The sequence below is a fragment of the Hypanus sabinus genome, chromosome 20 (genome assembly GCF_030144855.1).
Source record: "Hypanus sabinus isolate sHypSab1 chromosome 20, sHypSab1.hap1, whole genome shotgun sequence".
In the NCBI taxonomy this organism is placed as follows: domain Eukaryota; kingdom Metazoa; phylum Chordata; class Chondrichthyes; order Myliobatiformes; family Dasyatidae; genus Hypanus; species Hypanus sabinus.
In genome coordinates, this window is record NC_082725.1 from 42,639,731 (window position 1) to 42,652,370 (window position 12,640).

At 44.6% G+C, this 12,640-nt stretch overlaps 2 protein-coding genes across 6 annotated transcripts in view; one reads left to right on the forward strand and one right to left on the reverse strand.

The window, feature by feature from the left end:
* Nucleotides 1-12,640, reverse strand: part of LOC132378460 (catenin delta-2-like) — a 1,187,639-nt gene that overhangs the window by 398,372 nt on the left and 776,627 nt on the right. The gene's annotated exons all lie outside the window — the stretch shown is intronic.
* On the forward strand, nucleotides 598-2,501 carry LOC132378461 (uncharacterized). The gene has a single exon (XM_059945394.1). The coding sequence runs from the start codon at nucleotides 830-832 to the stop codon at nucleotides 2,387-2,389; it is 1,560 nt and encodes a 519-aa protein (XP_059801377.1). The 5' UTR covers nucleotides 598-829; the 3' UTR covers nucleotides 2,390-2,501.

The following is a 12,640-nucleotide window of genomic DNA, read 5'->3' on the forward strand; positions in this document are numbered from 1 at the left end:
GTGATATAAAACATGATCTAATATCAAAGGAGGAAGCTCAGCACAGTGGAGAAATGTCTGCAATGAGTACACAAAGAAAATAGGCAGGACGAAAGAAATAGCAAACATAAAAGCTATCATTTTGAAATGCTGAACTACAGTAGTGGAAGGAAGAAGAATTGCAGAATAATTCATAGACGTAGAGAGTAAGGAAAGGGAGATGGTCTCTAGTTGGTGTGTGAAATGTAACTAACAATTTCAGAAAATTCAGGAAATAAGAGATAAACACATTTTATATAATTTATTTTAAATAGTAAACACAGACAATAGTCCTTTCTATTCTTCACTATATCATTTTTGCCCTGCTCCCAACCATGTCCAAATTGATTCTCTCCCCTCCTTCATTTCATCTGTACTACAGGTCTTCTGCAAAAATGAGTACAGCGGAGCTATTATTTGACCTTCCTGTTTTAGCCTCCTTTCACTGTCACACACAGAACAAAAACAAAGACAAAATGATTGTGCTGCAAAGGGAAAAAAAGGTTTATTTTGATCACAAGGAATCCAACAGGTGCTTAACAATAAATGAGAAACGTTTTGTGGTGCTGTAAGTGTGGTGAACTATGTGCCTGTCGGGATACGCCCCTGCTGACTGCTCCTGTGGCTCCTCCCACAGGCCCCTGTATAAAGGAGACCTGCGGCCTGAAGATCGGCCTCAGTCTCCAGGACCTTGTATGATAGACACTCACTCCTGGTTCCTTCTTCCAGTCAATAAAAGCCGATATCTCGCCTACGTCTCAGTGTGAGTTATTGATGGTGCATCAATTTTATTGACTGGAAGTTTTAAAACATGGAACCCGTTTTGCGTCCGGACCGGTTGGATTTGGACCCTCAAGACCCTGACGCAGCTCTCGCTTTTGAACACTGGCTTGCATGCTTCCAATCGTACTTGGCGGAGCTTCGTGCGACTGAACCCGCCGTTATGCACAGAATCCTACTCTCGAGGGTCTCCTCCAAAGTTTACTCCTTTATCCGGGACCTGCCGACCTACGAAGGGGCACTGGACGCCCTCAAACGACAGTACCTGCGGCCGGTGAACACCGTCTACGCAAGACATCGCTTAGCTACCCGGCAACAGCGGCCTGGCGAATCGTGCGCTGAGTTTCTCCGAGCACTACAGACACTCGTCCGAGCTTGTGACTGCAAGACGCTCACGGCAGAACAGCATGCGGAGCTGCTGGTGCGAGACGCCTTTGTGACGGGACTGAGGTCAGTGTACATGCGCCAGCGGCTGCTGGAGAACTCGGATCTTACCTTAAGCTCGGCGATAGAGAAGGCCAATGCTCTAGAAGCTGCGCGGCATAACGCCGACGCTGTCCAGTCGCGCGATTCCCCGCCGGTTTCGTGGACGCCTCAGACCCCGCCACCGCCGGCTCCCGGGAGCGAATTCGCCAACGCCGCCGCCAGTCGCGATTTCACGAGCTCCCCGACCCAGACCACGGCTGTGGCCCGTAAGAAACTCGTGCTTTGTTATTTCTGTGGCCAAAAGAAACATCCTCGACAACGCTGTCCAGCGCGAGAAGCGACCTGCTCCAGCTGCGGAAAGCGGGGCCACTTCGCCAAGGTCTGTAAGTCTCAACCTCGAGCGGAGTGCAGCGCTGCGGGTGAAACGTGGGGGTCGCCATCTTGCATGCCGGGATGTGGGCGGCCATCTTTGTCGACGTCAGCACGCCCCGCCCCCGATCCTCGGATGCTGACCGGGTACCCCGGATGTGAGCGGCCATCTTTGTCGGCGTCAGCATGCCCCGCCCCCGACCCTCCGATGCTGACCGGGTACCCCGACGGCGATCCAACTCTGGCCACTGTGACTCTCGACCAAAGTGCCCCACACCAGCTTGCAAGATCCATGATGGACATCCAGGTGGAGGGGCATTGGACTGGATGCCTGTTTGACACGGGCAGCACTGGGAGTTTTATTCACCCGGACACAGTGCAACGCTGCGGACTTGCAACGCGGCCGGTCAGTCGGAGGTTCCATTTGGCCTCTGGGTCGCAGTCCGCAGACATCCGGGCGGGTTGTGTAGCGACTTTGGTGGTGCAAGGCACAGTATATCGGGACTTTGAACTACTGGTCATGCCTAATCTGTGTGCACCTGTGCTATTGGGGCTGGACTTCCAGAGCCATCTCGAAAGTGTGACTATGGTATACGACGGGCCCCTCCCACCACTCACTGTCAAGAATCCTCAGTTTTGTGGGACTTCTTTACATACCCCGCTACTGACCACACACACACGGACACACACATCCCATCCAGAACCAGGCCAACAGCTGCGCAACCGACACTTGCAGCCTCTCCACTCTCAAGATCCCTCCCCCACCGCTGTTCGCCAACCTGACCCCCGACTGTAAACCTGTGGCAACCAAAAGCAGGAGGTACAGCGCGGGGGACCGGGCCTTCATTCAGTCGGAGATGCAGCGGCTGCTCAGGGAGGGGATCATTGAGCCGAGCACAAGCCCTTGGAGGGCCCAGGTGGTTGTTGTTCGGACTGGGCAGAAAAATAGGATGGTGGTGGACTATAGTCAAACCATCAATAGGTTTACGCAGCTTGACGCATACCCCCTACCCCGCATCGCGGATATGGTCAACCAGATTGCTCAGTATAAGGTGTACTCGACAATAGATCTGAAATCCGCTTATCACCAGCTCCCCATCTGCCCAGAGGACCGCCCCTACACCGCCTTCGAGGCGGGCGGCCGGCTCTATCACTTCCTGCGCGTCCCTTTCGGTGTCACGAATGGTGTCTCTGTCTTCCAGAGGGAAATGGACCGGATGGTGGACCAGTACCAACTGCAGGCCACATTTCCCTATCTGGATAACATCACCATCTGTGGTCATGACAGGCCAGATCACGACGCCAACCTCCAACGGTTTCTCCAAGTGGCCGCAGCTCTGAACCTTACTTATAACAGGGACAAGTGTGTTTTTGGTACCACCCGCCTTGCTATACTTGGGTATGTCGTGGAAAACGGGGTTATTGGGCCTGATCCCGAACGTATGCGCCCCCTGTTAGAGCTCCCTCTTCCCACCACTCTCAAGGCCCTCAGACGGTGCCTGGGGTTTTTTTCCTATTACGCCCAATGGGTCCCCCATTACGCGGACAAGGCTCGCCCCCTGGTCAAGTCTACCTCGTTTCCCCTCTCTGCTGAGGCCTGCGCGGCCTTCAACTGCATTAAAGCGGACATTGCCAAAGCTACGATGCATGCAGTGGACGAGACCGCTCCCTTCCAAGTGGAGTGTGATGCCTCCGATTTCGCTCTGGCTGCTACCCTTAATCAGGAAGGCAGACCAGTAGCATTCTTTTCTCGCACCCTCCAAGGCTCTGAAATTCGGCACTCCGCGGTGGAGAAAGAAGCCCAGGCCATAGTGGAGGCTGTTAGGCACTGGAGGCACTATCTTGCTGGCAAAAGATTCACTGTGCTGACCGACCAGCGCTCGGTTGCGTTCCTGTTCAGCAACCAACAGCGGGGCAAGATCAAAAATGATAAGATTTTGCGGTGGAGGATAGAACTCTCCACCTACACCTATGATATCCTGTACCGGCCTGGCAGACTCAATGAGCCCCCTGATGCCCTATCCCGGGGAACATGTGCTAGCACACAGCTCGACCAGCTGTACGCCCTTCATGCACAACTTTGCCATCCGGGGGTCACCCGATTTTACCATTTTGTGAAAGCTCGGAACCTGCCGTACTCCCTGGAGGACATCAGGACGATGACCAGGGACTGCCAAATTTGTGCCGAGTGCAAACCGCACTTCTACTGTCCTGACACGGCACAACTTGTCAAGGCCACCCGCCCTTTTGAACGCCTGAGTGTTGACTTTAAGGGCCCCCTTCCCTCCACTGACCGCAATGTCTATTTTCTCAGTGTTATTGACGAGTTCTCACGGTTCCCCTTTGCCATCCCCTGCCCCGACACCACTGCCACGTCCGTCATAAAAGCCCTGCGCCAGCTCTTCACTCTGTTCGGGTATCCCTGCTATATCCACAGTGATAGAGGGTCCTCCTTTATGAGTGAGGAGCTGCGCCAGTACTTGCTAGCTAGGGGCATTGCTACCAGTCGGACCACGAGTTATAATCCCCGGGGTAATGGCCAGGTAGAGCGGGAGAATGCCACAGTGTGGAAGGCCACACTTTTAGCCCTTAAGTCCAAAGGGTTGCCGGTCTCTCGATGGCAGGAGGTCCTCCCTGAGGCACTGCACTCTATCCGCTCTCTGTTATGTACGTCCACCAATGCCACCCCTCACGAACGCCTATTCTCTTTTCCCAGGAAGTCTGTCACTGGGACCACCCTACCAGTTTGGCTGACGTCCCCGGGGCCAGTGCTGCTCCGGAAACATGTGAGGAGCAATAAATACTCCCCACTGGTGGAGAGGGTTCACCTTCTCCATGCGAACCCCCAGTATGCTTACGTGGTCTTACCTGATGGGCGGGAGGACACGGTCTCCATCCGCGACCTGGCACCCGCAGGTGCAGCAGACCACTACCCTGAAGGCTCTCCGGTAACTGTGAACCCTGCACCAGAGGTGACACTGTACTCACCAGGCCCTACACAGACTCCTCACGACACTTGTATACCGGGCGTTTCGTACGCATTTATACCAGGCGCCTCGCACATGCATGAGGGATCACCGGCGCCTAGTGGGCAAGAACACGCGCAACCCCCGTCCCCTGTGCAATCGCCAATGTTGCCGGCACCTATGCGGTCACAGCCGGTGCTACGTAGATCGCAGCGACAGATTCGACCGCCTGATCGGCTTGACTTGTAAGAACCTTCGCTACATGAGGACTTTTTCAAACGAAGGGGGGGGTGAATGTGGTGAACTATGTGCCTGTCGGGACACGCCCCTGCTGACTGCTCCTGTGGCTCCTCCCACAGGCCCCTGTATAAAGGAGACCTGCGGCCTGAAGATCGGCCTCAGTCTCCAGGACCTTGTATGATAGACACTCACTCCTGGTTCCTTCTTCCAGTCAATAAAAGCCGATATCTCGCCTACGTCTCAGTGTGAGTTATTGATGGTGCATCAGTAAGACAACAACCAAATTGCCCACAGTAAGGTACCAGAAACGCAAAAGTGAAGATGAATAAACAGCAGGCACTGTATCACACAGACAAAGGTGCCCATAAATACTGCTGAAAAGCTTATGTTCCTCCTCTGCTAGCAATGGAAATACTTTCCTCATCATCTAAAAGCATACTACTTCCTTGAAGGAAAGTTTGGGTTGCCCATTTTGCACTTGGGAGTGCCAATATATCTATTTCCTACTGTTGGATGGGATGTGCAATTCAACCTAGTCAGTTGTGGGTTAGTGGTTGACATTTCACTTGGAGGTGTGCTGATGACACAAGTTTCTCAACAATGAGTACCAAAATATCACCAATTTGTGTTAAAAACCATTGAAGTTCTTTCAACTACATGCTTTAAGAAAACCTTTGATTAACCGGATGGCATTCATAGTGTTAAGACATCCTAACAGAGACCTGAGCACCAAACCAGGCTGAGTAAAGGCTGAAATGTCATAAAAGTGCAATATTGTGGATGAGATGTTTGGGTTGGTCTCCCTCAAGTGGATGCAGATAATCCCACAGGATCGATTCCAAGACAGATCTCAACTAATATTTATCCATCAATTAGCTTTACTAAAAAAGATTATTTGAATATTAACTGCTCTTTGCAGAGAGGTGGTTGTACACAAAGATACTGTCACGTTATATTACAACAGTCGGGAAAACAGATTTCAATGTCTGAAAGTCACAAAAGATGTTTTTATAATTAAGGTTTTTTATGCATATCATACAAAGAACTTGGGAGGATTCTTTGATAAAAAGAAGTGAAATTGTGGTACGCACTGACACACAAAACAAATGAAGCACTGAAGCATTAAGGAGAAGTTTGATAAGTGAATATGGGATTAAAATGTTAAGAGGGTGGGGGGGAAGGATTGTGAAGGCTAATATCAATGAGAGGAGGCTCATGCTCAGTTCACATAATCAAATTCAATATAATTTCCTCAGAATCATTAGAACTGGCAGAAATATCATTAGCAGCACTTGCTAAACTGTAATATAAATGGGTGCTAAAGATTTTTACTAGATGCATAATGCACCTTCAATGACATTTACTTCAGCAAAATTAAAACACATTAAAATAGGAGTGATAGGCCAACTAGGTCTTCAGTCTACTTTGTCATTCAAAAAGATCAGCAATCCTGTACCTCAAGTCTACTTGTTCGCTAATTTCCATTTAACTCCAGAAATCAATCAATCACAACCTTGAATATACTCATTGGCTTAGCATTTAAAATCTCCAAGATAAAGAATTCCAAAAGTTCATAATCATTTGAATCCCAAATTCCATTTTGGTTCTTGAAACACGCATCCCTTTTCCCAAAGATATGTTCCTGGCTGCAGAAGGAAGCTTCTTCACAGCATCTACCTGATCAATCGCTATCAAGACTCTTGCACAATTCAGAGAGAGCAGCTTTTATTCTTCTAAATCCTTGATTATAATCAATAGCACTGATTAGAAGTCAGGCAGATGTCCAGAATGGAGTGATATAGAAAGACATGTGCAGGCAGATATGCGTTTAAAATTGACTTCATGGTTGGCCAAGTGACTTGTTCCTGTGCTGTACTTCTCTACATTTTATGTTCAACGTTGGTGAGTGTAGAACAAGCCAAACATAAAGGTCATGTACAAAAAGGACTGGAAATTGAGAAATGGTTCTCGGGTTTCCTGTACTTGAGTCCCATTGCTACCCTGAGAGAATTAAGTTAGGTTCTGCTCGTCACTTGCAGCCCTTGCCGGCCACTGCTTACATGAGTCAAATGCAGAGGACCAGTCTGTCTAACATGGTGCCCATAGGAGATGCCAGGTAAGTTGTGGTGTGGCTTCAACAATTGTAAGGCTGACCTCATCTCTGAAATGCTTTAATAAGCCTTTCACAGGAGGCAAAGCTGATGGCAGATGTTTTTCTCCAATTGAAACTAGGAGGCTTCCTTTGTTAAGTAGATTTTAAATATCTCTGATATCATGAAATATAGGCAGATTTTTAAAAGTACAATAAATAATTTAAAATATTTTCAAAGAGAAGTACATTTAGAATGTTAATACAGAGTAATAATTAAATTATTAAACTGAAATAATTAAATTAAATCTCAAGCTGGCCAATCAAATCTGAATCGGATCTGGGCAGGTCTACAGAAGTTAGAACATAACAGGAAGTAGCTAGACACTGAAGCTCCCTTCCATCAGTATTTGGTCTGAATATGGAAATGCTTAATGGAGTTCACTAAAGAGCACTGACAGGAACTTTTGAAATTGGTTCGGCATCAGTCAAAGCTTTTGGAGAAACAATTAAGTAGGAAAAAAATAACTTTCCAGGATGAAAAGGGAATGGTATTACACGTGAAGCCTCTTGATCTGAATATCTTGATGGAAATCAAATGAGCCATTTATTGCAAAACAAAATTGTGGGAACAAACTGTGGTAAACACAGCTCAATGCAGCTTGCTAGTTTATATGCCACTGGGTGAAGTTCTCAAGATCAAAAAGTTCACCCCCCCAGACAAAAGAGTATACAGAGTGCTTTCTTTTTAACTAACAGAAGTAGTCAGTAACATAAATTATCATCCATCATAACAATAAGCACCATTAAGTTTCACAGAAAGCATAAGACATTAGTGTGAACTATTTAATACCACTGTGACACTGCACATAAACAATATTTTTAAATGTGAAATAATAAAAAATATACAATATTTTCTCTTAATTTACAATAAAAAGTCTAACAATTTTAAATACATCATTTTACAATTGCATAAATAAATCCTGTTTATTGTTTTTAAGACACATCAATGTCAGCAAAATTTCCTTATCCTTGTATGCTGTCTTGTGAACTACAAGAATGCCTGATGGATAAAATATTTCATTAGAACTTAAAATTCAGAACAGAATCTGACCATGTAGATGTTTAAATAGTGCCATAGAAACTTCTTACTTTTTGTCTTGCTAGCTCCATGCAGAGAAAACCTTAGTTTCCAGCCATCTCCATTTATCAGTTTCACAAATTACTATCATCTTCGTTATTGAAAAGTGCAGAGAGACTGTCTGCATGTTTAATTTCCATTTTCCAAAAGTTTTCTAATATCTTAGAAAAAGAACAGAATAAGCTTATAAAATACCAAGATATCTTATTGAAATCCATGAAGGAAACACAGGCTTAGCAAAAATGATTAAGATGAATGTTTTTAATTGAACAGAAATGCACAAACACCAGCTGGCATCAGTCCATACATGAGAAAGGGCTTCATAAAAGCCATGTGCTTCCTTCACTGCAAAGTAACCAAAGGATTGTCAAGTTTTTCATTGCATGCCCTCTATTTATCAGACTTTCCTCATTAAACAAAAACCAGTAGTAATGATTTCTGAGTAATGAGAGTCAATTGGTACCTGAGAATGTGTTGGATAGAAATAAATGTTAAACATTAAATACATCAGCATTAAGTACCATTTATTGTATCCCACAGTGGCCATTTTATCTTATGAAGGACAACGAACAATCCTTCAGCCACATTTTAAATTGGTTAAGTAACATAAGTGCACAGCGTTAGACAACTTTTAAGAGCTCAGGAATTGCAATCCGAATATTCTGCATGTTGCTAGAGTATCATTTTTTTTAAACACACACTATAAGCTCTATAAATGTAGAACATAACAATTACAATGATCAGAATCAGGTTTATTATCACCGGCATGTGATGTGAAAATTGTTAATTTAGCAGCAGCAGCTCAATGCAATACATAATCTACCACAGGAAAATAAATAAATAAATTGATGGATAACTCCCTCCCTCCCTCCTTGGGTTTTCTGAATAAATGCAAACCTGACCTAGAGGAAGAAAATAGTTTGCTGTAAATAAATTGATCTCATTTTAAAAGCAAAATGGATTATATTTATTCAGTATGAGGAAATAACAAAAATTAATCTATCAACATATAGCAAAGGCACTCGCGAGTTCAAGTGCAGGATTCCCTACAGTTTAATGCAGTTTGAGTTGGCAGTGATGAAGGTAAATGCAATGTTAACATACGTTTCAACAGGACTAGAATATAAAAGTAAGGACATAATGCTGAAGCTTTATAAGGCATTGGTTAGACCACATTTGGAGTACTGCAAGCAGTTTCGGGCTCCATGTCTAAGAAAGGCTCTGCTGGTATCGGAGAGGACCCAGAGCAGGTTTATGAGAATGATCCTGGGAATAAAAGGGTTAATAGATTAGGAGCATTTAATGGCTTGGGGCCTGTACTTGCTGGAGCTTAGAAGAATGAGGGGGGAATTCTCATTAAAGCCTACTGAATATTGAAAGGCCTCTTGGAATGGATGTGGGTAGGACTTTTCCAATAGTGGGAGAGTTTAGGACCAGAGGGCACGGCCTCAGGGTAGAATGGCATCTCTTTAGACAGAGATGAGGTGGAAGTTCTTTCGCCAGAGTGTGCTGAATCTGTAGAATTCAGGGCCACATGAATTCCCAGCCTCAATTTTGTTATTGGGTATATTTAGAGTAGAGATTGATGGGTTCTTGATTAGTAAGGGCCTCAAAGGTTACAGTGAGGAGGCAGGAGAATGGGGTTAAGAGAGAAAATAAATCAGCCATGACTGAATGGTGGAGCAGACAATGTCTTGTATGTCGTCATTACTCATTCAAAAATCTGAAACTTGCAATGACAGTTATGACAATTACATTTTGTCAGCTATGCAGGTGTTCAGAAAGAAGGCCCATCAACAACTTCTCAGGGACCAAAACGCTGACAGTGGTATCTGTTCCTCAAGAACAAACTGAAATAAACCATGTGCTACCCTATCTTACTGTGCGCTCTTCCACGTAAGTCTGATCTGCACTGATATCATCCATTTCCAATCATCACATTTTATATATTCCCTCAGTTAGTATTTGCACAATTTTCTTTTTGAATCGCTGCCAAATTCTCTGAGATAAACAAGCAGTTTTTAAATGTTAATCCGTACATGATGAAATGTCAGACTATAGATGTCAAATAATTTCTCAAGACATTGTAGTAAAATGATATATTTACTGTGCACTGCTGTTGACAGACTGGACTTGAGGTGTTATCTGTTCTGCTACTGAACTGTGATGATATGTTTCTGCCTGTCAGGGATGTCACCTGTGTCACAACGGGACTTTATTCGATCCTTCATGCACTTAAAGAGGAAAAATCCCAGTAAAATGAAAATTACCTCCTTCAATTAAAATGTAGCAGAGCTCATAGCAAATGGTCCGCGACCCATCTAGGGATTCCTCTTTCACTTTCTTTGGTCTTTAGTTGAAGTACGGCCAGAGGAGATCATTGTGTTAAAAACTGAAGTGAGTATTATTTCAGGTGTACAAAATTAGGAAAGATTAAGATCATGCAAATGAGGAGATAGTGTTTCCATTTAAAAGAGAATCAACATCCAGATACAGCTTTATGATTATTAACAAATGAACTGGTGGAAAAATACAAAGAATTCTTAAAATGCAACAAGCTATTTTTATTTTTAACACACTGCCTTGGAAAATGTTTTGAAGGCATTTTTCAAAGGGGACACTTGGTTATGTATTTGAAAAAGACCAACTTTCAGATCTATGGAAATAAAAACCAGGATATGAAACTATTGTTTAATTCTTCCAAAGAGTTTGCATTTGACACAATGGGCCAAACTGCCTCTTTCTGTACTTTAGAACTCCATAACTAAAATCTAGTTTACACTGTTACTCACCCTCCTGTGGGTGGGCATCATGGTAGTCCAATCGATCAGGGCTCAATTCCCTCTGCTGTCTATAAGGGGTCTATACATTCTCAAAAAGCGGCTCTGGAGTGGAGCCCCTAAGGTGGCTGGATGTCATTAAACATCCTTCCAGCAGCTCCTGCAGCCAAATGCATTTCAGGATCTCCATACCTTTCGCCCAGGCTTGTGATTATCATCATCATCCATTGCCCTTTGGATACCAACCAACATTCTCCCTGTGACTGCATGGGTTTCCTCCCACATTCCAAAGGCGTACTGGTTAGGGTAAGTAACGGGGATGCTATATTGGTGCTGAAAGCATTGCGTGACTTACAGGCTGCCCCTAGTACATGCCTTGGATGCGTTGGAAGTGCAAATGGTGCTTTTCACTGTATATATGACACAAGAAGCTAACCTCTTTATTATGCAGACTCACTGTAAGAAAGGCTCTGTTGGCCTTCAGTAATAGCAATTAAAATGGGTTTTAAGTGTTGCCAAACCTGGCATATGGGGGAAGAATCTGGGTGGATTAGTGGTGAGAGGTGAGGATAAAAGAGAAAAGCATAACTGTGACACCATGCAGTGAAGGGAAGCAAAGAAAGAAAACGAGACCTTAAATAAAACTTCAGATGAAGTGTCCCTTTGACTTGGGAGAAGTGCCAGCATGAAATAGAAAATGGAAACAGGTCCAAAGCCAAGCTCAGCATTGAGACAGTACTACATTCCTTATTGGGTCAAGGTAAAATACTAATCTAAACTTTCGGTGAACATAATTGAAACTGTACAAAGGTGAAAAGGAAGTCTTCCCCAGAAACCAGTGAATATTTATCCTTCAAGCAATATACTTAAGTATTCACACTGCAGTTTGTGAGATCTTGCTGAGTAGATCTTGGCTACTTTACAACTGTGGCTACAATTCAAAATTGACATAATTGTTAATTGGAAAAATAAGCCTTGGAAACTCTGGAAGTGGTAAAAGTCACAGTCTAAATTAATAAAGGAAGAAAATGGTAAAAATATCAAGCTGATTTTTCATCATCAGTTTGTCTAGGACAAAGATGTCGTCCATAAACATTCATTGCCAAACTGCTCAATCACTATCCAAAATTCAGACCCTCAATTCCTGGTAACATCCTCATAAATGCCTGTACTCTTTCTATCTTGAAATATCTTTCAGATGTTGCACATTTGGAATGTTCTATTAGAACAACCTAGAGAAGTGGGTGAATTGTGCATTTTGGAGATGGTACACACTGCACTCAACATGCACTAAGAAAGTCCAGCAATGCCTCCACTTCCTCAGGAGGCTAATGAAATTTGGCAAATCCCTGTCAATTCTTATTAATGCATCAGAAAACATTCAATTTGGATGCATCGTAGCTTGAAAGGTCAACATGTGACCACAAAACAACTGAAGAGTTGTGGACACAGCTCAGCACATCAGGGGAATCAGCCTCCCCTCCGCAGACCACCCCTTGGAGGAACTCAACAGGCCAGGCAGCATCTATGGAAAAGAGTAAACAGTCAACGTTTCTGGCCAAGACCCTTCTTCAGCACTACAGAAAAAAAGATGAGAAGTCAAACTAATAAGGTGGGGGGGGGGGTGCGGGAGGGAAGGAAGAAATACAAGATAGTAGGTTTTAGGAGAAACTGGGATGGGGAGAGGTGAAGTAAAGAGCTTGGAAGTGGATTGGTGAAAGAGATAAGGGGCTGGAGAAGGGGGAATCTGATGGGAGAGGAGGGAAGGCCATGGAAGAAAGGGAAGGGGGAGGAGCATCAGAGGGAGGTGATGGGCAGGTAAGGAGATACA